Genomic DNA, 27,066 nt, shown 5'->3' with positions numbered 1-27,066 from the left:
TCTGGTAAGCGCTGTGAATTGTGCAAGACCATTGAATCTCAGATCTGTACCTCTGAAACAAATAATGCAATATATGTTAAGGAAAAAAAAAGGGGGGGCGGAGAATGAAGGGGGCGGAAATCGGAGGGGGAGACGAACCATGAGAGATGATGGATTCTGAAAAACAAACTGAGGGTTCTGGAGGGGAGGGGCGTGGGAGGATGGGTTAGCCTGGTGATGGGTATTAAAGAGGGCACGTTCTGCATGGAGCACTGGGTGTTATGCACAAACAATGAATCATGGAACACTACATCTAAAACTAATGATGTAATGTATGGTGATTAACATAACAATAAAAAATTAAAAAAAAAAAGGAACCTCTTTCTCAGTTTCTCCACCTTTAAATGAAATCACTGTTATTGGCCCCTCATTCTCACACTCAGCCCTGGGAGTGGTGAGGTGGACAAGAATAGGAACATTGGCCTGGGGGTCGAGGTAGACCTAGAAGGTAAGGCAGAACATAAGGAAGCCCAGCCAAAGGCTCAAAGGTGTCCTGAAACTGACTCTTTAAGGCGATGTTTTGGTGTGGGACCAGCTCTTTACTGAATTCTTTTCACTTTTCCCCAACCCTGAGGATGTGGCCTGCTTTTCTCTTCTGTCATTACAACTGGCCTTCTGCTTGGGGTTCTGCCCCTTTCAGACTGATGAAGACCAGGGTACTTTCCCTCAATGTTTGTGCTATGTCACTATCACCACTTTTGAGGCATCAAAGGGGAATCATGCTCAGAGAGCAGTAATGCATGTGCTTCAGGACTGAGGCAGAGTCAGAGTAAAAATATATATAATTATTTAATAATTTATATATTTAATAATAATAACACAAACAGGCAAACGTAACTTCAACATTAATCTTTCACAAGGATGTCTCAACCATCATGGAGACACGTGGTTTCCAGCCATATTTCATATTTCCATATTGATTTTTTTCCCTGTCTCATCTACTTTCTTCGTAAACTACAGATCCTCCTGTACTTTCTCCTTGATGCCCCACCTCATCCCAGATAAGCTCCTCAACTATTCTGAGCCCAGGATCTTGCTCTTTATTTTATATAAAGTAACCAAGTCTTTTCATCCTCCTGCTAGCTCCTGGATCTTGCTCTTTCCTACCCAATTTCTCACCAAAACAAACAAAAAACCACCACCGATTAAAAAAAAAAAGCACTGCTCTGGAATGACAGGTAATGACCTCCATAAAGGGTACTGGAGGGGGAGAACCCATCTGACAAACTGTAGGGCACTGGTTATCCTTCACTGGAACTGGAGGAGGGAAAGAACAGAGATACTTGCTCAAATACTTGTGTGATCACAAGAACTAGGCTCGACCTATCATAATGCCCAGTCTGGTTCATCTTCCAGTTTTGGTTTAAAACAAAGAAGCCCCACCCTATGGGTGGGCAGTCCTCATCAAGAGTGCTACCCTCCTTACTCCTTACCTCCACTTACCTGCTCTTGGGGTCCAACTCCTAGTGCAGATCTGTCAGTTGGAAATCCTGGGTCTTTCTCAGCTCTTTGGAATTACAGCATTAATGACAATAACAATAATGGTGAGCATGACTATAGCTGACCTTCACTGGACGAGTTCTATATGCCAGATACTATGCAAACGCTTAACCCCAATTGTCCCCTTTGGTTTCCAAGTCCCAAGGAGCTGTTTGGGTTATCTATTGCTGCCTAACAAATTGCCACAAAACATAGCAACTTAAAACAACACACACCCATCATCTCACAATTTCTGTGGGACAGGAATCTGGGCATGACATAGCTGGGTCTTTGACTTCGAGGTCTCTCAAGCAAGCTATCGCTTAGGGTATAGTCATCTCAAGGCTCAACTGGGCAAGGATTTGATTTCAAGATCCCATGATAGTTGGCAGGAAGCGGTTCCTCAAGGGCTGATGGACTAAGGTCCTCAGTTCTTCACTGACTGTTGGCCACAAGTTGCCCTTAGTTCCTTGTTGTATGGGCCTCTCTAATATGACAGCTTCCTTCTTCAAAGGGTATGAGCCACGAGGACAATAGGAAGGGTCTGCTAGTGAGACAAAGTTACAATCTTTTGCAACCTAATCACAGAAGTGACATCCCATCATATTCTCTTGGTTAGAATCAAGTCACTATATCTAGCCTACTCTCAGTATGTCCAGCCCGCATTCCAGGGGACACAGATACCAGAAGGCAGGGATCATCAGGGGCCATCTTAGAAATCTGAAAATCTCAAGACCAATTGGAAAAGGAGGGAGAAAGGGTTGTTTTCAGATTGCAAGGATAATATCAAGACTAGATGAAAGTAGATCAGGGTAAGTATTGAAGCTAATAAAGGTAGAGGTTAGGAGGCGAAATAGGGAAGTGCCTTATATCATTTTTGATCCAGTGTCTCTCTTTCTCTTAGCCCATAACATGAAGGTAGAGTTAAAGAGATGGTGGGGATACGGTTAAAGGGTGTACATGGCACCACCAGGGCACCGCACAAAGAATTCCTTTTTCCATCGGGAAAGTAAATGGAATAGTAGCAATGGAGTAGTGGGATAGAGGAGTGGCAAAGAGGGACTGAAGATAATCTCTCTGCACAAAAGTGACCCAGAGTCCCTGCGGGCAGGAGAATTTTGGCAGGGACATGCCAAAACATCACATAAAAAAAGGGAAGGAATCAGGGCATGAACCAGATCTGGAATAGGGTGTCTATAACCAAAGACAGTCAAGATGAAGGAAACAAATTCCAGACAGGAAACAGAAGGTGGTTCTGTAAAGATTTTTTTGAGGCAATGCTGCAGAGAAGCAGATGGTGCAGGGAAGAGGACAGGGAACATTTTTTTAGCAGCAGCTACCAAAACAAATTTCACTTCAGATGTGTTTTCTGAGGGGGAAATGTTTGTAGGACTTGTAGGAGCTTTTAATATGCTAGCGTGCCTCATGCAACTCTAAGGTGTGTGTGAGGGAGGGTGGGGATTGAAAAGTGGTGTTTCTCACATATGTGTTGATTTGCTTTGCTTGGAGGTGGAAACATGCTACACATTTTAGGGAATGCTCTTTCATTAAATACCTGTGCTTTTCATGACAGCAGGAAAGGTAAGCCAAGAATGGTTGCCGGCAGTTGAGCAATAAGCAAAAATTTTTATCGAACACCTATGTGTTAACCAGAAATGACTCTAGGATCTCAACATCTGGGCCCAACAATGGAAAAGATACAAAACCAGGAACAGAGAAGTCACTAGATCATCGCTTTTTTTTTTTTTAAGATTTTTATTTATTTATTTGAGAGAAAGAGAGCACGAGCAAGCATGAGCAAGCACGAGCTGGGGGAAGGGGCAGAGGGAGAAACAGACTCCCTCCTAAAAACAGAGCCCAACACAGGGTTCCATCCCAGGACCCTAGGATCATGACCTGAGCCCTAGGCAGACGCTTAACCAACTGAGCCACACAGGCGCCCCCAGATCATCGTCTTTTGCAACCATCCCAGAAATCCCCACCCCAAATTCCCGAAACTCTATTACAATCCTTCTCTACAGAATTCTCTTTCCTCCTCCTATGGATGCTCATTTCCTTTTCAACAGAGAAGGAATCAGAGAGTTCACCCCATGGGCTTTTCTCTTGGAATTTTTCCAGTAACATAGGGTGAAGGCAATAGAGTTCCATCGAGAGAGGCAAGATGAACTTGTTAGGAGCTTTAAAAATGTCTTTCGTACAGAGAAAGAAGAAATCAGGAAAGGATCCCTTGCCAAACCACAAAGAAGATAGCTAGTTCATAAAAAAACACTAATTTCTCTAGCATTAGTGGGAAATTACCCACCATGGGGATTAAGAGATGAGTGCCCTTTTAATCAAAGGATGAGAGACCTTCCCTCACATAACTGGGGTTGGCTAAGGGTCCCACCCAGCTCAGAAGAGCAAGCCCACAATGAGAAGCCACTCCTTCCTGCATTACACAATGCTGTGTTTTTAGGTTAATCCTCCAAGGATATTACAGTAACTTCCAATGGTTAATGAATAGCCTCTAAGTGCCTGCTTCACTTAATTGTCCAAAGGCCAGCTGGTCCCAGAGCATATAAAGCTTCGAGCTGGCTAATGACAGCATTCTCTCTGAGCGAGGAAGCAGGGGAGTGGAAGAGTTCCAAAGGAGCAGGGATGCAGAACAGAACTAGTCTCGTTCTCTGTGCCCTTGCCCTCCTGATGGGCTTCCTGATGATCTGCCTGGGGGCCTTCTTCATTTCCTCAGAATGGATATTCAACTGTCGAGGGAACCTGATCCTGGCCTATATGCTTCTGCCACTGGGGTTTGTGATCCTTCTGAGTGGAATGTTCTGGAGCACCTACCACCAGGCAAGGGAAAGCAAAGGGGTGTTCTCCCATGTGCTCAGAAGACAACTTTCTCATGGGGCACTTCCCCTGGCCACAGTCGACAGGTATGTACGGGGAGGCCAGAGGATGAGGAAGGCTGCAATGGGGCCGGATTCTGGAAAAGCAGAATGAACTTAATCCCACTGTGGAGAAATACCCATGTCCTGCAGGGCTGTATGTCTCGAACTGAAGTTTTCCTGTCGGGAAATTACTCTGGGCTTAGTCCTTAGGAAGAATGGTGTTGCCTCTGGGGAAAACCATGAAGTAGAGGGTATTTAGATCTGAAAAACCACTTCTCCCCACATTGAAAACCTACCTAAGCCAATAGAAGGGGCCCAACTCTTAGGTTCTTTTTTTGTATCATGGAAGCTGTCCTGAGAGGCAGGTTGTGGTGAGTTATTGCCCATAATCCACCTACCAGGTTATAAGGAAAGGAAGTTCCAGACCAAATTCTGCCATACAAATGGCATTGTATGAACAAACAGGCACTGAATGAGTCCTGCAACCTCTTCATGAACTCAGTAAGGTCCCAGCTTACTGTCTTTCTAGGTGTTCTGATCACACCTTGCATGACAGATTTATTCAAGGCAAGGCAGTTAACATTCCAGTGGTAATTCAGTTAACTTTACCACCTCATACCCATTTGATGGCTCTTACTTATAAAAACAGAAAACAACAAGTGTTAGCAAGAATATACAAAAATCTGAAACCTAGGGGAGACCAGGTGGCTCAGTTGGCTAAGCGTCTGCCTTTGGTCATGATCTTGGGGTCATGGGATTGAGCCCTGCATCGGGCTCCCTGATCAGCTGGGAGTCTGCTTCTCCCTCTGCCACCCTCCTTCCCCCCACCACTTGTGCTCTCTCTGGCTCTCTCTCTGTCTGAAATAAATAAATAAAATCTTAAAAAAAAAAAGTCCAAAACCTTGTGCACTGCTGGTGGGAATGTAAAATGGAGCAATCATTTTATAGAAAATGGCATGGAGGTTAAATACAGAATTACCATTTGATCCAGCAATTCTACTTCTGGGTATGTAGACAAAAGAATTAGAAGTGGGAACTTGAACAGATAGTTGTACACCAGGGTTCATAGCAGTATTCCTCATGATAGCCAAAAGGTGGAGACAACCCGTTTGTCCGCCAGTGGACGAATGGATAAACAAAGCGTGGTCTATCCATACAATGGAATATTATCCGGCCACAAAAAGGAAGGACGTTCTGACACATGCTAGAGCATGGATGAACCCTGAAGACATTATACTAAGTAAAAGAAGCCGTTCACAAAAAGACAAATACTGTGCGATTCCACTTACATGAGATATCTAGAGCAGTGAAATTAATTCATAGCCAGAAAGCGAACAGTGGTTATTGGGGTCAGCAGGGAGGAGGGAATGGGGACTTATTGTTTACTGAGTACAGAGTTTCAATTTGGGATGACGGAAAAGTTCTGGAGAGGGATAAGGTACAGAATGCCACTGATCTGTACACTGATCTGTACACAGTGGTAAATCTAATGTTATATATATTTCACTACAATAAAACAAAATTCAGTTCACCTTATGGTCAGTATCAGACAACCAAACCCTCCTAATTCTTGGCTGAACACAGGACCATTTAGGGATAAAACTTCAGGCATCATCCTCAAGACACAGGCTGTAAGACTCCATAAATTCTTCTGCCCTCTTCATCTAAAATATCTTAGCTACTCCAAGTATCTTGAACATAAATAATTTTACCCATGACGGTTGATTTGTGACATTATTATGCTAATTAATAAGATACTAATTACAATAACCAAACCCCATTTCCAATGTTTATTATACTAACTGGCAAGGTCTCTGGGTTTGATAAAAGATTAAAATAACTAAAGTGATCACGGATGGTGCTTCTTGAGTGATTTTTTTTTTTCTTGTACAAATGTTAGATGGTTGCCTCCAGAATGTGAATTCCTGATAAGAGTAACTGATTGCAGGGACGCCTGGGTCGTTCAGTCGGTTAAGCATCTGCCTTTGGCTCAGGTCATGATCCCAGGGTCTTGGGGTTGACCCCTCTGTCAGGCTCCTTGCTCAGCGGGGAGTCTGCTTCTCCCTTTCCCTCTGCCTGCCGCTCCCCCTGCTTGTGCTCTCTGTCAAATAAATAAATAAAATCTTTTCAAAAAGAAGAGTACCTGATTGCCTACAGGAGGCAGCTTAAATTTACTAACATCACACCATGCCAAGTTATTTCAAAGGGATCCATGATATGGCTATCATGACACCCCATTGAACTGTCTCTTCCTACTGCATCTAATAGACGCCCAGCTTACCCAGAATGGCCAGGAAGTCAGTCAAGAAAAAGTTGCATTTCTCAGAAGCATATGCATTCAAAATGGGGACCCATATTGAGGTATCAGAGCAAATGAGTGTGCAATGGTGGACCTCAGGGCACTGGGAATGCGAAATGGTGGGGGAGGGGCAGATGGGACTGGAAGAGCCGGATGGGATTTGGGGGCAGGTGGCAGTCATCCTGGAGCCTTTCAAATCACTCCAGGGAAACAGCTCACCTTTCTGTCTTCAATGTCTTTACACGTGTGCCCCGTGACACTGCCTTGGCTATTCTGAGTGAAGGCTGAGATTTATGCCGTACAGTAGACCACTCCTTCAGCTATCTGGCTTTGCGCCTGGTAATATTTGGAATGGAGCTGTGGCTACAAGTGGTGGGCTCTGTTCTGTTGTGGTTACGCACCATAAACACTCCCCGTGGGCACTGAGGGATTCGCTCTATAAATACACAACTCAATCAAGCTCGCCTTCACTCTTCCTCACCTCACACCACCCCCAGTCCCATTCATGGTGGAGAAGCCAGAATGATTTAGCAATTAGCAGCACTGGGCAAGATGACCAATGACTACATCACCTTTGGCGTGAATGGCTCCTTTCGCCATTGACCTTTTGGCATGGAAAGGGGGGCCGGTGAAATCTACATGAAGTTGTTGGTTGAAATGGTTTGAGAAACGAGTATGTATTTTTGGAAACTAGTCGCTGAGACTTGAAAGAGTGAGAAGAAAGAGAAGCAACGGATACAGTTGAGGAGACAGCAAAGAGCTGGGTTTTTAAAAAGTTTTATTAGACTGTAGTTGACACACAATGTTACATTGGGTTCAGGTGTTTAACAGTGATTTGACAAGTTTATACATTGGTTTTCGTTCATTATTTTGTTGGCTAGGAGGATTTGAGACAGTGAGCACGAATGTGGTGTGTGTGAATGGGGACAAGGTCATGGATGGACTAACTGGGTGTAGGGAAGTTGAGCAGCTGAGGCCCCCCCGCATCCCTCCCCCTGGTGACGATCTCACACTGAGAGTCCCTGGTTCCCATGAGGGAGAGAGAGGGAATAGCTTGGAATAACCCACTGGGAAAAACAGGACTATAGAGGCACACATCTGATGGCTGATAAGGAGGGTTTTGCTGGAAGAGCGGCACATTTTTTTAAAACTGGTGATGCCAGGGAAGAAGTACATCTGTTTCAAAATCAATGTTTCTTAACAGTTTCACTTCACACAATGTGATTTGAGAGAGGCAGGCATATGCCTCTTTGGCGTTAACCACTTAAATAACACATGTACGTTTGTGGCATTTTGATCCCCAGGCCAGATTTCTACCCTCCTGCATATGAAGAGAGTCTTGATGCCGAGAAGCAACCTTGTCCTGCAGAGGGAGACGCCTTGGATGTTCCTCCACCTCTGTACACAGAGATGGGCCTTGAATTCGAGGATGCAACGGATGCCCACCCCGAGGCCCCACCTTCCTACGAGGAGTCTGTAGCAGGCGGGGTGCCGGCAGCCACACCATTGCAGGATGTTGAGAGGCAGAGCCAGGGATGCTGAAGCAGGGGACACTCCCTCGTGCTCAGGATGCACCTTCATGGGCTACAGCTGCTGATAATAAACGTGGCCACTGGACTATGGGAGGGAAAGTGTCTTCCGGGACCCCAGGAGTGCTCACCGAGGAGATGCTGGGGATGACAGCCATGCAGTTCGACCGATGTGCTTGGCCTGAAAGGGCTCCGGAAGGGTGTGGTCAGCAGCCGGCAACATTTCAAAGGATTCGCACTAACCCCAGCCCAGGTGGGCTTTGGGACCGCTTTTGGAGCTCTGCTCCAAGAGGCTTTTGGCTCTCACTCAACCCCCTCCCATCACCTCAGCGCCAGGGGGGAAGGAATAGGTGCTGCTCGTGGGGCAGCCAGGCGCCTTCAGGCACTACATCACCCAACAATCGCAGAAGGAAAGCAGGCTGGAAACGAAGGGTCATTGTGGTTTAATTTGTGGGTTTTGTTGGCTGGTGTCACAGTTCTCCCCATTTACCATATTACCAGAGTGACACTGTAATTCGCATTGTGGGAGATGTGCTCTTGGAAGCCATGAATGTTACTTCATATTACTTAATTTTAATTATGTGTATTTTACTTCTACGTGGAAAACAACTATAATATTTCCTTTCAAAATGGCTCAAACAAAATTTTCAATGAATATCTTAAAAACGGGATGGTTGTACAGCAGAGATGACAAGGTTTCTTGGAGACTCAAGTGGGACAGACAGAATACTTAAAAATCCATAAGACACAGAATTCAGAGGGGAAAACTGTACTAGCCATAAGTTGTATTAATATAGATTTTGACATAAATCTTCAAAGGCATTAAAATATCCGTGTGTATTTCAACAAATCCCCCCTGCAAATCTCTAGAATCTGAAAGAAAAAGAGACTATATTGTACTACTTTGATCCTTAACAGAAAATTCTTTAGGGTCTCAAGATACAGACCCATATGCATTTTTAGGCTTGGGACATTTTAAAAAACCCACTGATTCGTCCTCAGCTTTACTATATTTTATTACATGTTTTAACACACGAGGACATGTTGGGTGGCAGGACAGTGGGAAGAGAGGCAGCCTGATGCTTTAGAGCTTGGACAAGAATCTTCATCTGTCTGGGCCTCAGTTTCTTCCTCAATCAAGTGAGGAATTTATGCTAGGATTGTTATCTAACAATTATGGAATGTCTTTTATATGACGGGTTCTGTGCTGGGAACTTTTTTGTGCTTTTTGTTTAGCCCTCATTATACCCTTCAGAAATAAGTGCAATGGTTAGTCCCATTTTACAGATGCATAAACTGAGACTTTGAGGCATTGAGAAACTTTGCCCATAGCATACAGTTGTTTCCAGTAGAGGGGCATGAGAGAGTGTATTTACTTCAAACATTTGTGCTAGGTTAGCCCTGTCTTAGCTCCCTTCTCCCACGGAGCAGTCTGGACTTCTCTCCAGCTTCAGAAAGTGGGCCCCATCAGGAAGTGGAGCCCCAGGACTGGTACAATACCTTACAGCCCTTGGGGAAGCCAGAGAGCTTGCTCTAGCATTCTCTTTTATATTTTTTAACTTAAAAAAGACTTAAAATTTTTTCACTATAGTTGAGATATAATAGGGTTCCCTTTTAACATGTAAATACGCCCTCCATGTTTTCTGCCTAGGAGCTTGGCCCCCACCTCTTTGCGCAGTTTCCTTCTCTCTGATCATTCCATTGATGATGAATAGTGGCTCCTACTGGTGACAGGCAGCCCCCTGTGAATGGGCACAGGGGGGTTTGAATAGTGGTGGTGAGGATGAAGAGCTTTCAAGGGCTGTCAAGATGGAATGGGGCCTCCATGGCCTCCTCTTCCCATTTTTGCCGAGTGTACAGATGAAGCATGTCCTGACAAATACGCAGGAAGCCACATGAAAGGAAATCCTGGTCCTTTTACATGAAACATGCATTTGGGCATCTGGGATTTGAATCCTTGACCTCAAGGGCATAACTGGATATGAAGGTCACTCATGACTGTCCAATGGGAAGGTGACCATTTCTTAGCAATGCAATTTATTATTTCTCTCTTGTCATCTCTTTCTATCCCTCTACTGAGACTGTTACCCTGAAATTTTCTCTGGGGTCTGAACACATCCAGGGGCCTGAACCAACTCTGTCACTGGGCTTTCATCCAGAGTTTGCATTGGTCATAAATGGATTTTTCCAACTTCTGGTAGTCATATGAAACATGTTATTTTTGGTTTACATAAGAAAATTGTTTTGATCTCTTTACTGCAGTAAATTTTGTACTCAAACTTCCCTCTCTTTCATCTCTGTTTTGCATCAGAAAAAAAAAATCAATAGGGGAACATAAGTCAAAGTTTGATTCTCCATGCAGAACTAACAAACCATCCAGATGAGTTAATTCTTTTTGAAAACCCAAACATCACTAAACACCAACTATTGATTCAGAAGATAAGCCAGCTGCTTTCTGAAAAGAAGTACTACTAATAGACATTTATTGCTTTTTTGAAAATGGATGTACTCTGAAGCCAGCATCAAGGACACGGGTGTTACTCCAAACAAATCCTACCTTTGAGAGGCCCAGCAATTAAAACCCGCTGGGCAAGTCACAACAAAAGTGTTCTGTTGTGCTTAATAAGAATTCACTGGCCACCCCTAGGGTACTTACTCAAGGAGGTAGACATTGTATCCCGTCTTCCTCCTTAAGTTTATGGTACAATTAGAGGTGATGGATGGAGAACCACGATTCCCTGAATGGCAAGGAGGGCACAGACATTGTAAGAGAGTGAAGAAGAGGCAAATATTCACTACAGTTCTTTGCTCATTCCCTTCTCTCACGGGAATGGTAGGCTCACCTGTCAACGACGATGGGAAATTCTCAGAGGTGACAGCTCCTCCACTATTTTCATCTTATAACCTTCCTCTGAGTGGCGGCTCTAAGTACTCCCTCCATCCCCCAGAAGGTGAGCATGACAAGGTCAGTTATAGAATACACTATGCTGCATCTTTTGCATATCCGAGATGTAGCGTGTGTATTTTTGACCTCTCCACTCCAAAACTCGCAAGTACTTTTACTGGCCGTTCTACCCATTCCTCAAGATTCTACTTAAACACAGAGTCTTCGGTGAGGTATCTCCCCAGCTCGCCCATATTGCAGGGCACCTATTAGGTGCTAAAAGTATGAAAAAATGATAAAGACGTGGATTTATAATGCATAGCTTCATCATATTCTATAATTTTCCATGACAGGTTAGGCTGATTCACATACCAAGTGGGCTGCCAACTGCATGAGCCATTTCCACCAATAAGGGCTCCAGCTGGTGGGAGTGGGACAGGCATCCGCTAAGCTCTGCTACCTCTGATCATCTCTTGCTGTCTGTAACTGTTGAAGGGCCAAACACTGATTTACCGGCAGTTACATCATTTCGAAAGGTGCACGATTTCTCAAGCCCTTCTCCACTCAGGGAGGGAAATCTTGTCAAGGCAGGTGTCTGGGATGGCAGTGTCCACGTGTTTCAAGACTACCCGATGCATGATCAAGCAATAAAATGGAGTCACCTGTTGGGCACGCCCCTCTCCCACAGGTGCTTTTCAAATTCCCCACACCTGCCACGGCTGATGCTATCACTGCCAAAGTAAATCCCATGCCTTACACTGACCCACAGCTGGCCAATCAGAAGTCAGCACACCATCTTCCCCGGGGGATGTCTACATTATCTGCAGAGCACACTGGCTCGGCACAGCCAAGCGTCAGCCCACTGTGCCGCCGTGGGACTGGTCATCGATCTGAGGCTTCCTGTGTAGAAAGCCTTCAGGTCATGTCCAAGCCCTTCAGCCTGAGATGCCATAAAAAACTATTTGTTCGTGAATCCTGTGGATAGAGGCTGCACCTTGGATCAGGAATACTGGATAAACATCTCATTTTAATGATGGCTGCCTGCCATGTTCAAGGTCAGCTAATGAACCCAAGAATCATGAATGAGGCAAAACAATTTTTTGTTCTAGGGGACTGGCGGACCCCTGGTAGGGTATTTAGAATCCGGGGTCCCGTCCCCTCAAATGCCTCCCTGGCACGTATACACACATTTCCAAACACTGCTCTGGTTGGGAACCACTGCATTGTAGACACTGTTGCTTGTCATTGTCCTGGGGGCACATGGTGTCGCGAGTGAACCCCTCGATATTAGCCCATCACAAGAGTGGCCTGACAGTTGCCACACTCCATCCACCCTCTCCTCTAGGATTGTCTCCTGTGGTCCCCACAAAAGTCTCGGACCTCTCCAGTCATTTACTCTTAAGAAAGACTGGTGGCTGGAGCTTCATCTTTAAGACATAAAGACCATTACGTGCAGAAAAGTGACTTCCTGCCTTCCACCTCTCCCGAGGAGAAGACAAGAGGACTTGCAGGCATAGCTCAGCAAGAGAAGCTTGGATTTTACGTAAAGAAGAAATAATACCTTGGCAACGTGAATTTGAGCAGGTTCCAGAGAGAAAGGCTGTGTCCCAGAGCCACCACAGGATCTTCCCTTGGGCAACCTAAGAAAAAGCTCTGTAAAAATCGGTGGCCGTGCAGCTGCTTCTTTCCATAGCTGGGCCCAAACATGTGCTCCACCTGCTCTACCTCTGTGCTTCCTGCACTCTCGCTCATCTGCGCCATTCTCTCCCGAGACCCAACGCAAGCATCCTCTCCAGCCATCCTACCTCTCAACTCCGTCTTTGCTCTGGCTACATGGACCCCTCGTGAAATCATATATATGATTACAAGTCTCAGGAAACTCCACTCTTCGGGAAACCCCATAAAGTGCTTAGTGTCCTGCCATCTCAGAGCTAATCCCTCCGCGTGTTCCCATAGCACATTGCTGGTGCCTCTAGTAGAACATTCATGTCCTCCCGCTTCTTCACATATGTATGTCCTAGCCCCCCGTGTCCACATTACAAGCTCCTAGGAGCAGGAATCCTGTTTTGTGTATCTCCTCGCTGCACCACAAACAGGACTCTGCAGAGAGTAGTTGTTCAGCCCGTTTGTTGAATGAATGAGTGAATGAATGAATACTTGGGCAGCTGGGCACACACGCTGGAAATAAAAAAAATAGATTTTTAAAATGAAGATTACCTTACATTTGAACTTTGAAGCTAGAGATGATTCAAAATTCAGCAACTTGAGAAAAAAATACCTATTTTCTGACCTGGAGCTAAGCTTTATAACGCATCCAACTGCGTGGATGCACACAGAGCCGAGTAGTAAATGGATGGCCACCACGGACCCCACGTAAAGCTTTAAGGCAAATGACATTCATGGCTGATAAATTCCATGACTTTAGAATCTCTGCTCGAAGCCACCCTCTGTGATTATGAAACGAAGATACTTACGATGAAAGACCAGTTGCCAATTTCGTCTCTGCTGACTCCCAAAGGCAGTTTTGAGCCATCTGCCTTTTCTGGTCCCACTTACGTAATAAATTCCCAGGTCCTAACAACGAAAGCCAGCCCTTGCCAGTGTTCTGAAAGACAGACTTATCAAAATGTGACCACCCATGGCAAGACAGACACGCAAAAATCCACAATCCATGCGTCAGGTTGCAATCAGGAATTTCTTTTTTATTGGCTACTACATGTCGGAGTAAGTTTCTGACAGAAGCAGAGATAGAAAGTGGCCACAAATCCCTTCCCAGGAACGTCTCCCTGCTTGCGCTCATCTTGACTACAGCAAAACCCCTTTGCTTCACAAAGTGCACCACGTCATCTGTGCTAACGACAGGGTGAGTGAGAGGGTCATTCCCAAGGAAGCAAAACACACGCAAACAGGTCCCACGCACCGAGTGTCCTGGCTGGGTGCAGACAGAGGCTGCTAGAGCTGCAGTATCCTTCTCCTGGGCAAAGCGAGCCAGCTGTGAACTTCCGGTTTCCGGCAGGGGTGCCGCCCTCCCCCACCCCTATCTCATCAGGTCCTTAACGACCACCAATAAGGTCTTCTTCCAGCAAGCACTCTGTTCTCCACTTTGCTAGCATTTCATCGTCTCCTTGTAGAGCCACTGTAAGATCTGAACTGTGTCTCAATGACTGCTTTAAAACAGGCCCTTACTGGGAGATAAGGGAGCGGAGAGAAAGAGAGATAGCAGACATGGTGGTATTTTGTCTTCCCAGGAGGAATGAATATAAACCCCTGTATGACCCTACGGATGTTGTCAAGGGAGGGCCGGTGAAATGTTAGGCATTCATCTGCAGAGTCTTGCCAAGAGACGGCTTTCTACCTGCACAATGAACGGCTGAATTTGTAGGAATGCAGCCCGCTTAAGAGCTAGAATAGTATTATTTACAAAACAAGAGAGGTAAACACCCTTGGATGTGTTTCCTTGAAAGTGTGCCATGGTGATCTGTAGAATGCTTCCGATGTCAGAGAAGGTGGCACCAGGACTCGCAGGGGATGGGAGGGAGGGGGAGTGGGCCATCTGGTGGCCAGAGGCCATGAGGAGTCCCACAATGATCCCCCTGGGAGACCTGACTCAGGATGAAAAGCTAAGTCCTCCACCACACCAAGGAGAGTCTTCCTAGGTCTGCCCAGCGGCACCTGTGGCGTGGCGGGAGCCTAATTCTGGCACTGCGCTCTGTGCGTGAGTTTAGAACCTTTCCTCACCTAACACCATGATGGACACCTTCCCGGCCCACTTACTCTTTCTCAAAAGGTGAGGGTCCTTTGTGTGATAAAATATAGATACCAAATGATAGTGCAGCTTTAACAGACAACTGAAGACCCTGTTGCATTTGGAGGAACGGACCCAAATCCAAACAAAACAGATTTTTTTTCTCTTCCCACCCACCCCTCCCCCACCCACCAGCAAATTATCGTGTGTGTGTGTGTGTGTGTGTGTGTGTGTGTTTCAAAGTCATAAAAGGCACAAACAGGTAGCAAGAAGGCGTGGGTGAAGTGTCTCCTGCCAAGCGCTCTCTTTTGGCCCTGGTGACTGATCTTTCCTCCATTCATTCAGGTGATGACTGTGGGGCCCCTCCGGCCGGTTCTCTCATGAATCTGGGATATTTTCAGCGCGATGGCTATAAGAGGACTCAGCACAGCCTGGAAAAGGAGGGGAAAAGTCTGTGAACAACTCACGTCAGTCACAGGAGGGCCACTGTGATTGGTTTCTGTCACAAGCATCTGGATTCAACTCCAATTTGCAGCTTAAAGACAGAGCTCTCGCTGGCTGGATACCTGTTCCCTAAACCCTGGTTCCTCATCCACAGAAGGAGAGTAGAGTGGGTAGGGTGCGGTGGGGGGGTGGCTAGGGGAGGAGATGGTCTCCAGAGTTTTGTCCAGCTCCCCAAAAACACCGATCTCAGACAGAAACCCACCAACTCAACTCTCAGAGCACTGGGGCATTTCAGAGCTTTGTGAATTAAGGAAGTTCAGAAAACGCCACAGTCTTCCTCTCCCACTCTCTCCCCACAGCATGTACACCCTGCCCAGACACGTACACACACGAGAACTTGAGGGAACACACTCATTCTGCAGCCTAAGACCAAAGGCCTGCAGAACCTACTATCTTGATGTTTCACAGAAGACAGACCAATCCATCGGCTAGTGCTGCAGAAATATCTACTCCTTTCTCCCCATCAAATAACACTGTGGCTCATTAGGTGCCTCCATGTCTCTCAGAAGGAGGGGGGTTTAGAAGCCTAAGGAGTAGATTCTCAGAAAGGCAAAGGACATGGAGAGGAGAATCACTTCTTGCCCTCTAGCTGCTAATCATTTCACAGAGGTGAGGCACTGTTTTCCAAAGTGTGGAAAACATACACACAGATGATACGGGAGATTATTCTAGATGGTTCGTGGACATGGCATTACCTACAAAACAGTGAGAAAGTCACCCTGTTTTCCATTCTTCTTCCATCCTCTTAATTTCATCAAGGAGAAACTCTGTTGGCTGCCAATCTTTAATACATGAACCCAAACAGAGCATGCCTCAGGCAAGCATTACCTAGATGGTAGGTAATATCACTGTATATCTTATTGAATCCACTTTTGTGAATTCAATTTTATTTATAAAGAGATACTGGTTTTTTTTTCACATAGATGCAAACTTTCTATAATAAATAAACAGATTCAAGTAAAAACAATGTAAGTCCATTTAAAGGACAAATACTAATACAGGGATACTGATGGAAGAGAAGTTTGGGAAATACTAGCAAAAGGAAAGAAACCAAGATACCATGTTGAGGAAAATAAAACCTGTCATTTTTGAGAAGGGAGAGGGGGATTCTGCTACCTGCAACCCTCCCCTAAGCCTAACAGGTACAGGGATGAAGGGAATGCACGCATTCTAAGCAGACAACAAGAGCACAAGCAGAGGCCCAGGGTCCGAGGACAAGCACAAGCAGGCCCGTGTGTCCTGAATGGAGTGTAGACACACAGCAATCCTGAGTAACAAGTGAGCAAGCCTTGTTTGGAGGGATGGAAATGCCAGGGCAAGGCGTGAGGATTTAATTCATTAGGCAAGGGGACATGCTGGAGTTGTCTGAGTTAAGGGGTGACACTATCAGAGCTGTGCTTTGGAAAGATTGTTCTAGAGGTAAGTCCAGGATTTAACACACTTATGGCTAAATGGGTGAAATCATCTTACTCTGTGAAGATGACCAGACAGAGAAGCTCAAATATAATCTTGGAAGCTAGAAGGGAGATGAGAGTCTTGAGCCATTTCATCACAAGTGCACAAGCCAAGTGCACTTCCCTCCGCTTCCGTATCCATGAACATGATATACAGAAACAGAAAGCTTTATGTTCTTTTAATAACCCTCCTGGTGCCCAGAAAAATTTCTTACTGGCACATTTTGCGAGGCCATATTCCATGTGATGCCCATATAGGGGCATCTAGATCCTTGAGGAGCCAAGCACCCATTTTGTACGGAAATCAGATTATTAACTTTCATTTCCTTTTCTGTCTTCTCTTCCCTCTCCTCACACCCCCAGGTTTTTTGGGCTACATAACTCTTCATTAACACCTATAAAGGAGGTTAAATAAGGACAGAGAACAAGAATGAAGTGAAAAATCAATCACTTTAACTGAGGTCCTTGAGGGCAAATAAAGATAAACTTTATCCCATCTATTTAAGAAAATGCAGTGAAATTGAATTTAAACTTAAGAACTGAAAAATTGGGTGCCTGGGTGGCTCAGTCGTTAAGCGTCTGCCTTCAGCTCAGGTCATGATCCCAGGGTCCTGGGATCGAGTCCCACATCGGGCTCCCTGCTCGGCGGGAAGCCTGCTTCTCCCTCTCCCACTCCCCCTGCTTGTGTTCCTGCTCTCGCTATCTCTCTCTCTGTCAAATAAATAAAATCTTAAAAAAAAAAAAAGAACTGAAAAATTAAGACATGTTTTGTTTCACATCATTGTGAATTTCAACATCAAAGACTTTCAACTCTACATCTTTAAGTGATGGTAGCTATTGGCAAGAGGGTAGGGAAGCACAGTTTTAACCAATACCGTAAACCCTGCCCAAGTTCTTGTAATAGATTTCCACCGAACTCGGATGATAAAGCTCTGCTTTCCATTTCTTCTGTGAAACATCCCGATTGATGTCCACAGCGCAGGAGCTGTCTGTGAACCAGTCCATCACTTTCTAATATGCTCACCTACTTCTGCCTCCAGCAGCTGAGTTATGTGCTTATCAGTAGTCAGCTAAATTTGTTCCTAAATACGTTAATACCAGTTACACTAGTTCTGCAGAATATGCACTTAAACTACATGTAAACCAGTGAGATATGAGTATACACAGGAAGGGTTCTTTCTATGAAAATTAAGTTGAATGTTCTGGAAAGAATTAGGTAATGACACTTAGCTACTCCTGTGAAATTAATATGAGTGAGATACAGTGAAACACTGGAGAGGAATAAAAAAAAAAAGGTCTAGAAAATTCTTTCTTCAGATTGCTTCCCAAGTGTCTTTAAGTTCCCGCTCACTATAAAGAAATTAAAGGTGAACATTACTGATGAAATACGAATGGGAATCTATTCAAGAGAGATAATGACAACACAAAACAGTATCAGGATTTTTGCGGTCCTGTTTGTCTTCAGAAATCACAGCTTTGATACATGGGAATCCCAGACTCTTCTCTCCTATCATCCACCATCCATCATGGAAAGGAGCAAGGGGAGATAAATTATCCTGAGACAAGTGGAAAGGCCCTCAGAATCGGGAGTGAAACGAGGAGTTAATAGAAGCCTGTGGCTGTGAAATATCTGAGGTAGAACTGGAAGCACAGAGCTTGAGAAGCAGCGAGGAACACGGGGTGATCTAGTTTTGAGATTCTCTTGTCACAGACGAGGAAACCGAAGCACAGACAGGAGCCATGAGGGGCCCAGGGGCCCAGAGGCCCATGTCTGTTTGGTGGCTGAGCTAAGAACAGAGTACCACCTCCTCTACTGCTCTTTCCATCCCACAATCCAGAATACAAGGAATGAGAGGGGAACAGAGTGGATAAAAGGGTGAAGGAGGAGAGATGAGGGAACAGTGGGACCATCACCTACTGCACCAGACAAGTCCCACTCAGAGGAGGGGTCAGACAGGACTGACCAGCCATCTACACTGACCAAGAACAGGAGAGCATTGCTGGTTAGATGAATGTATTAGACGTTCCGAGACCACTCTTTGTGAATAAAGAGAATAAACTAATCGAGACTTTAATGAATTAGGAATGTAGCATCTTCTTTCTAAGAAGTGCTTGACATAGCTTTTCTCTGCTCAAGAGTAAGGAATGGTGAGCACCCCTCTTGGGGCAAACTGAGTTGGCAGCGTATCCATCCAACAGCACTCTCACTCGGGCTCCAATGTCCTTCCTCCATCTTGGAGAGTCGGGAGGATATTTGTTGCCATCTCCGGGTAATAAGCCAACCAGGCTAAAGAGGGATTAGGAGCCTGTCTCGACTTAAAATTTGGATGCTTTGTTTATTACAGGTTTTAACTGCATCGATTTTGATTTTTAAAAATACTGCATTGCAATACTTCATTTGATTGCTGACGTGTTTCAGTGCCTCTTCAAATTTTGCATCTAGCTAACCTCATCCTAAGCCCGGTCCTGTATTAGGTTTTAACCTATTCGTGTTCCCTGGAAGCACTCTTCCTCCCATCTCCTCTTACTTTATGTTGCTATGGTGGTGGTTCTGATCCATGTGCATGCAAATTAGGGCCATAAAAACAAACCCTAACCAAATGAACTTCCCCCGACCAGCAATGGACAGGAGAGGTGTAAATGATCTGAATGTCCCAAGACTCAAAGTAAATAGTTAACGGATTTTTTGGAGAAAAACAAAACCTAACTGGAAACACCATCATTTATTAAGCCAGATTTGTCAGAATTTGTGGAGGGAACCCAGCGCTGGGCTGGCCTTGAGGAGGAGGGAGCATTCGGATGGTCAGGGAAGTGTGGGTGCGGGGAAAAGGGTGCGGGATAATAGTACTTATCTTAGCTCCTCATTTGGGGCAGATAATACCACCCAGGAGAAGGCAGATCACTCACCAGCAGAAGACACAGACCTTCTAGTGCCAATAAAATAGGAATTTATAACAAATGCCACTTTCTCCTCATTCTTAAGGGTAGCTTGCATCAACACCCCCACTGAACGGCCTGACCTCCTCTCATGATTTCATTCCAACATTTGGTTTTAGTCTATATGCTGTTTGCTTCGTTTAAGGCAGTGGTTTTTGAACTTCAGCATGCATCAGAATCACCGGGAGGGTCTGTCAAAGCGCAGACTGCTGATCCCCTCCCTGAGCTCCTGATCCAAGAGGTCTGAGGTAGGGCCCAAGAACGTGCGTTTCTAACAAGGTGCAGGTGATGCTGATGTTGGGGATCCAGCGACCACACTTTGCAAACCACTGCTCTAAGGCGTGCTGATTCCTGTACCTGTCTAGCTTCTTTGCTCCAGCCCCAGGCTCAGTTTTCTTGCTTGCATCACACAATTCTACCCCCTGGCCACAGCTGACTGGACCAGGAGTGGGTCCCTGACCTTTAGGCAGCCATCAGAGGCTGGCCAGCAACTGCCAGACGGCCAGGGACAAAACTTGAACCAGCTGATCAGATTCTTTCCCTCAGGGGTTAAACTGATAGGTAATGAAACAATGAGCCAGTTAGCAGTGGGAGCTAAATTAATCACGAGGTTATAATCGATTAACCATGAGGATATAAGGCGCCATGGTAATCCAGGGGTTGTAAGAAAACAGGGACTCTGAGAAAGATGACGAAAAGTTACAAGAAAGCAGAAAGAAACCAGAGAGCAGAGGGAAATAATGAAGAGTTGGTAGAGAGAAAAGAATGGTGTGAATCCCAATAATCTCTCAAGTAAAGGTCCATTCCCTCCTGCCTAGGGGGCTGAGTCTATAACTCTGCTCGGGGTCTGGTCTCCTGGACCTTGGATTTCTTGAGCTAACCTTGGTCTCGGTGTGTCCTAAAACAAATCAAAATTTTAAAACGAATTAAGACAAAGTTACATTAATCCAGTGAACTCACCCAAATTATGTTCTTCTTGGATCATTTTGAGGTACCATCATGGCTCAGCTTTTTACCACCAGTGAGAAAAAGCTTCTTTCCTTATAAAAACAAAACTTCTTGCGAACCCAAATTAATTTCCTCACCAACTCAGCTCAGGGCCGCACCAGGGTATCCCACTAATGTCTCCAACAGCTGGGCCGGAAGTGCTCTTTGGTGAGTCTCTCTCTCTCCCCTCACATTCAAACCCATCGCTCATATTTCCACCGTGGCTCCCCATCCACTCACTGCTCCTTGTCCCATTGCTCCCTCCTTAATACAGTCGCCCGCATCCCCTACCTGTTCTCAGCCTCACTACGCCGAGCTTTGCGGACCAGACTCATTCACGACGCCCTCACGTAAAAGCCCCGGATGATCCCTCCCGAGTCCCGGATGACCCCTCCAAGGCTACCTCAGCCCCTCTCGGTAGGGCTGTCAGGCTCTTGACGGCTGGGTCTCACTCTCTCTGGTGGGCAGAATAATAGCCCCCAATATGTCAGGCCCAAGTCCCTAGAGTCTATAAATGTGACCTTCTTTGGGGGGAGGGGGGGAAGGTTCTTTGCAGATGTGATAAAGTTAAAGACCTCGAGATGAGGAGATTTTCCGGGATTATCCAGCTGGGCCCTAAATGCAATCACGGCTGTCCTCACGAGAGAGAGTCAGAGGGAGACCCCGTACATACACGCACAGAGGAGCCAAGTGGAGGCGGGGCCGGAAGAGGGAGTGACGCAGCCACACGTCCGACAGCGTCAGCAGCTGCCGGAAGGTGGAAGAGGCAAGAAGCGTTCTGCCCCAGAGCCTCCAGAGGGATTGCCAGCCTGCAGACCCCACGATTTCAGAATGGTACCCCCTGAGCCAGGAGAGATCCATTTCTATTGTTTGGAGCCCCCCAGTCTGGGGGGACGGTTACAGCAGCCACAGGAAATGACGCTGCCCTTCCTTGCCACGAGCCCTCCTCAGTCCGCTGCCTGCCCCTTGTCTCACGCCGCTGCACCCCTGAAACTGTGACACCCCCCTTCCAGATTGAGGCAGCCCACCCGCCTCTCGTCTCCACTTCCACACGGTCGATCTGTCAGGTTGAGATCTTCCGACAACCCCACCCCACCCAGCTAGGCTCCCTCCATTCTCCAGACACTCCCTTGCTTCTCTGCTGATTCCTTCTTATCTTCACTTAAAGGAATTTGTAGAGTTGTTTTTTGTTTTTTGTTTTTTGTTTTATTTTTTTTTATTCTTATGTTAATCACCATACATTACATCATTAGTTTTAGATGAAGTGTTCCATGATTCATTTTGTGCATAACACCCAGTGCTCCATGCAGAACGTGCCCTCCTCAATACCCACCACCAGGCTAACCCATCCTCCCACCCCCCTCCCCTCTAGAACCCTGTTTGTTTTTCAGAGTCCATCGTCTCTCATGGTTCATCCACCCCTCCGATTTCCCCCGCTTCATTCTTCCCCTCCCGCTACCTTCTTCTTCTTCTTTTTTTTTTCTTAACATATATTGCATTATTTGTTTCAGAGGTACAGATCTGAGATTCAACAGTCTTGCACAGTTCACAGCGCTTACCAGAGCACATAGAGTTGTTTTTACCCCGCTCTCTCTTCCTCTACACACTTCCCACTAAACTCTAAGCTACTAGAAGGCAGAGTTTTCTTACGTATGTCGGTTTCCCTACAATATGTGTCTTGCCCATAAGAGTTGCTAAAGAAAATGGCGGGTTTTGGAAATTAGGTAATCAGGTGAGTTGTCCAGTGTTTAACGCAGTGTGTGGTTACTGAGAAACTACCCTGTGTTTGTACCCCCTTCATCAGGAAGATCCAGCAGGAAGAGATGAAACTGTCCATCAATTCCCCCACCTGCCTGCTCCTCAACCTAAGGGAGAGGCCAGGCTTCGTGTCTCTTAGGCCAGGAACCCCTCTCCACTTGGGAAGGGTTACTAGGTTCTTGGGGGATTCTAATTAACACTAGGTATTAATGTGGATCAAGGGCTGGGGTGAAGGCTTCATCATCCAGAGCTGAAAGCAAAGGAAAGCTGTCAAACCCAGGAATACAGGAGAGGAAAAGGACTCTGTGTTCAGGAAATGGTGGGAAACCTGAGCCCCCTTGGATCAGCAATGCCGAGGAGGGAGGGAGGCCTGTGGGCAGTGGCAAGGACCACGGGGTTAAAGAGCCCGTGCCCCTGCCCAGAGCAATGCCCCAGACAGATGGCGGGGACAACACACAGACGTGGTGTCACAGAGCAGCTGAGGAAACCCGCATTCTCCCCAGGATGGCGAGCACCCTCTCCAGGCCTCTGTCCCTTCTGCATGGTCTTCGATGTTGCGGAAAAGGGACGGAGCCCCAAATGGCCACTGCTGAGCTTCCTGACAACTCAGGCTGGGGTGACCAAGTTAGAGACCGTCTGATCTGTACAACAGAGCAGTGTGACATTTCTTGTATCCCAGGAGTTGTAGAGCAATTCGTACCTGTTAGGATTATAAACTTGGAGTCATCCTCTGACTTTGTTTCCAATACATCGGAGCATTGGAGACACTTTCTGATGATAGTGCCTTTTAAATCCTGAACACTCACACAGTGTGACAGAGAGAGTCGAGGACAGGGATCTGTGATCCCCAAGCCCACTTTAGAAGGGCTCCTGCCCATAGGGGTAAGTGGGGGTGGAAACCCATCCCAAGCCCATCTCAGAAGATGGCGAGGGGCGGTATCTTCCCAGAGGAAGGGGTGCCTTTGTCTTCCCACTAAGATGCCACCCACCAGCCTCATCATCCTGGACGCTTTTTACAGTTTGCACAAGGGTGCCCTAGAGACTAGATGCCACTCTGGCTACAATAACTCCGATTTTAGATAAGAAGAATGACTGGCTATTTTAAACCCATTTGGGAAACATCTAGAACAGGAATTATTACTGAAAACAAAATCAAATGTTTTTGCTGATAAAAATTAAGGGTGATGGGCATTAAGGAGGGCACTTGAAGTGATGAGCCCTGGGTGTTGTATGCAACTGATGAATCACTGACCTCTACCCCCGAAACAAATGATACACTGTATGTTAAATTGAATTTAAACAAATAAAAATAAATTTAAAAAAAATAAATAAAAATTAAGTGGAAATGCTAAACACTGCAACATTCTGCTCTTTATTACAATCCGTACAACCATGGCCCTGACTTTAATTCCTTTTTCATGCAACACATCTACCTGTCTTGATCTACAATAGAACTAAAATTAGCCAAAATGGAGACTGTGAAAAATGACCATGTAGGTCTGAATTTTGAGCCCGACACTGAGGGAACCATCGATCTTGTCACCATCAGAAGCCCGGCCTCCACAAAAGCTCTCCTCTGAGGGGCAGAGAGCCATCCCAAGATACCAGCTAACGAAACACTCCCAAAGAAGTTCAATCAGTGGAAACTACACGAGCCCTTTGGGACGACAGTGACAAGTCTACTAGAAACCACACTGACCAGGCAGACCCGGCCCCCTTCCCCACCACCCTCCCCACTCCTGCGACTGTGGACTTTAAGAGGTGAAAGGCAGCCCCTAGACTGCAAATCCAAAATACAACAGAAGAGTCACAAAGCTGATTTTCCTATTTGTTCAAATGTGAGCTCCATTTGGCTCCAGACTCAGAAGTATCTTCAGAGATGGTTAAAGGGGCAGAGCCAAACCACTGGCCAGCATCTATTGGCACCGATGACAGGCATCAGGCAGAGTCTTGGCGCCCCGTCCTCATCCTGTGCTGCAAACACAGACCGACCTGCAAATGTGACCACTTACATTTCAGAGAACTGTCCCCTGGCCACTCTTTCTCTCCCCCTTTCTCTCTCCTCTCCCTTTCAAGCCTCCTTTCTGCCATCAAAGACACTGTGACAGGCTGGGAAATGACTAGTTGGTTCAGATCGCCACAATTTCTGCCCACCCTCCTCAGACATCCCTACTGTGTCTTCCACATTTCTCTTCATTGGGTATATTCACAACAGACTTCAAAGGTTTCCTTGATGTGGAACACACTTACCAATTCAGAGGGAAAGTATGGTTGCCCACCCCGCTACTGCCACTCCCGGAATTGTTAGCAGAAATACACCGCATGATGGAAAGCAGGGTTAAAAAAAAAAAAAAAAGGACCACTGTCCAGTTGGTGTTGCTCAAAGGACTCTCCTTGAAAGCATTCATCTCCTCTTTGTCCCTCTGTTCCAACCACTTCCAAAAGCCATGGTCTAGGTCATAAGTTACTTCTTAAAAACATGGTTCCTAGGGATGGAACAATAATGAGGTTCAGCTTGGCTTTCTGCATTTGGATCCCAGGAAGCCTTGCGCCTGAGAGATGTGTTAAAAGCTTCAAAAGAAATTCCCCAAAGGTTGGTCAGAAGACTGTTACCTAAGTATGAGGGGAGAAGCATCATGGATGCTACTCTGGGCTCCCATCATGGCGATGTCCTCTTGGTGCATCTGGGGACCAGTCAGGGAGTGTAGAGCCCTGGCAAGCTCAAGTGATTCTGATGTGTACCCAGGTGTGAAAACCACACTTAAAAAGTGTCATGCTACTTATTCTAGAAGGAGCAGTCCAGAGGTTGGTTACAAGCATGGGCTCTGAAGCCCAATGGCCCGGCCCTACTCCTTGCGAGCTGTGCGAGCTTGTAAGGCACCTACCCTCCATAAGCCTTCATGCTCTGTACACAAAATAGGGGGCCTTGACCCACAGGGCAGCTGTGAGGATGAAATGAGCTAATGAACAGGAAACACTCAGAACAGGCATGGCACACAGTGGGGGCAGAGGTGGGTAAGCATCGCTGTCATCCTCCAAACCAGGAACTGAATGGAGCTAACCCCAGAGCACCGGCCATGCCACTCACAAGGCCACGCTGGCCTTTAGATGGCACGCCAGTTCTAACCAACAATTCCCTATTTTATGCCTGGCTGTCCTATGCACACTGGTGAGTTATTTGCCTGCCATTTGAATTTCTGACTCCAGGGTTCACCATGGGGTGAATGCCCTGTCACAGGAAGCTGGCTGCTCTAAGTCATGTGGTGGGTAGGAGGTGTGTGGGTGTGAGGGTGACACACATCCACAGGGCTGCTTCTGAGCATGGCTTTTGCTCCTGAGTGTGTCTTCACATGGAGAAGAGATCTATGGGTATATTACCAGAAAGGTCCCAACTGGGCTTCAAGATGTGCTCAAGCCATATCTTACATCCTCTTCACCCTGGAAGGGCATCTGGGCTTTATGGCTACACAACAACCCAGGGCCCAATATGCAACCTGTACCAGGACAATGGGGGGGTATCCCTAAAGACCAGTGATTCCTAGATACAGGTAGTCGTGGGTTTTTCCTCAAGGTGCACTTCAGGATCATGAAACCCCAGCCAGCTGGGAGCCCCCCACTGGCCTCCCCACATCCCCAGATGTGTGGTGTTCACTGGACTTTTACATTTGGTTTGTGTAAGAGAATCTGAACACATTCACATACTGATTCACATTCATCCAAACTAGCTTACATTTTTTTTTAAGATTTTATTTATTTATTTGACAGAGGGAGATAGAGAATGAGCAGGGGGAGCGGCAGGCAGAGGGAGGGGGAGAAGCTCCCCACTGAGCAGGGAGCCCGACATGGGGCTCGATCCCAGGACCCTGGGATCATGACCTGAGCCAAAGGCAGACGCTTAACTGACTGAGCCACCCAGGCACCCCCAAACTAGTTCACATTTGTACACTTCAAAAAGATTAGTTAACAAATATTTGGTTCCAAAGCCCTCGCAGGTCTAGGCTCAGAAAAACTATTCATGATAACAACTGTAACCTCCATTTCTTTAATGGCATTAGTCAGTCACTTTGGTACCCATTAGAGCACACACTGGTACCTGGCGTTCCTCTCCTCCCTGACACAGAAGGCTGAGCTTCCAGGTCCTTCTATGGCCAGGTAGGGCCTTTTAACAATTTCCAGCCACTGGGTTAAAAGTGGAGGAGATGTACTCAGAAAACTATAAAATACTCATGAAAGAAATTGAGGAAGACACAAAGAAATGGAAAAACGTTCCATGCTCATGGATTGGAAGAACAAATATTGTGAAGATGTCAATGCTACCTAGAGCAATCTACACATTCAATGCAATGCCCATCAAAATACCATCCACTTTTTTCAAAGAAATGGAACAAATAATCCTAAAATTTGTTTGGAACCAGAAAAGACCCCGAATAGCCAGAGGAATGTTGAAAAAAAAAAGCAAAGCTGGCGGCATCACAATTCCGGACTTCCAGCTCTATTACAAAGCTGTCATCATCAAGACAGTATGGTACTGGCACAAAAACAGACACATAGATCAATGGAACAGAATAGAGAGCCCAGAAA

At 46.1% G+C, this 27,066-nt stretch overlaps 2 protein-coding genes across 3 annotated transcripts in view; one reads left to right on the top strand and one right to left on the bottom strand.

The window, feature by feature from the left end:
• Positions 1 to 27,066, bottom strand: part of LOC102727250 (phosphoglucomutase-like protein 5) — a 157,355-nt gene that overhangs the window by 4,290 nt on the left and 125,999 nt on the right. Inside the window, exon 7 of one of the 2 annotated variants that reach the window (XM_081802818.1) lies at positions 13,782 to 15,276. The exons of the other annotated variant lie outside the window; for it this stretch is intronic. Within the exon in view, the coding sequence (XP_081658944.1) occupies positions 15,187 to 15,276 (90 nt within the window). The 3' untranslated portion in view covers positions 13,782 to 15,186. Of the gene's footprint in view, positions 1 to 13,781; positions 15,277 to 27,066 lie in introns of those variants that run through there. 2 annotated transcript variants of the gene reach the window in all.
• Positions 4,094 to 8,484, top strand: TMEM252 (transmembrane protein 252). Its single transcript, XM_006745780.3, has 2 exons — positions 4,094 to 4,433; positions 7,992 to 8,484. The coding sequence occupies exons 1-2, from the start codon at positions 4,096 to 4,098 to the stop codon at positions 8,227 to 8,229; spliced, it is 576 nt and encodes a 191-aa protein (XP_006745843.2). The 5' UTR covers positions 4,094 to 4,095; the 3' UTR covers positions 8,230 to 8,484.

Source organism: Leptonychotes weddellii, chromosome 14, assembly GCF_054177405.1.
Source record: "Leptonychotes weddellii isolate Sample4059 chromosome 14, ASM5417740v2, whole genome shotgun sequence".
Taxonomy (NCBI): Eukaryota; Metazoa; Chordata; class Mammalia; order Carnivora; family Phocidae; genus Leptonychotes; species Leptonychotes weddellii.
The sequence above is the reverse complement of the archived record's forward strand: the minus strand, read 5'-3'. Positions and strand labels throughout refer to the sequence as shown.

What these genes read in the sequence shown, in the direction of transcription:
- TMEM252 (XM_006745780.3), top strand. Translation starts at nt 4,096, where the DNA reads ATGACAGCATTCTCTCTGAGCGAGGAAGCAGGGGAGTGGAAGAGTTCC. An exon ending in CCCCTGGCCACAGTCGACAG is followed by an intron (nt 4,434 to 7,991) that starts GTATGTACGGGG and finishes TTTGATCCCCAG; the next exon opens with GCCAGATTTCTACCCTCCTG.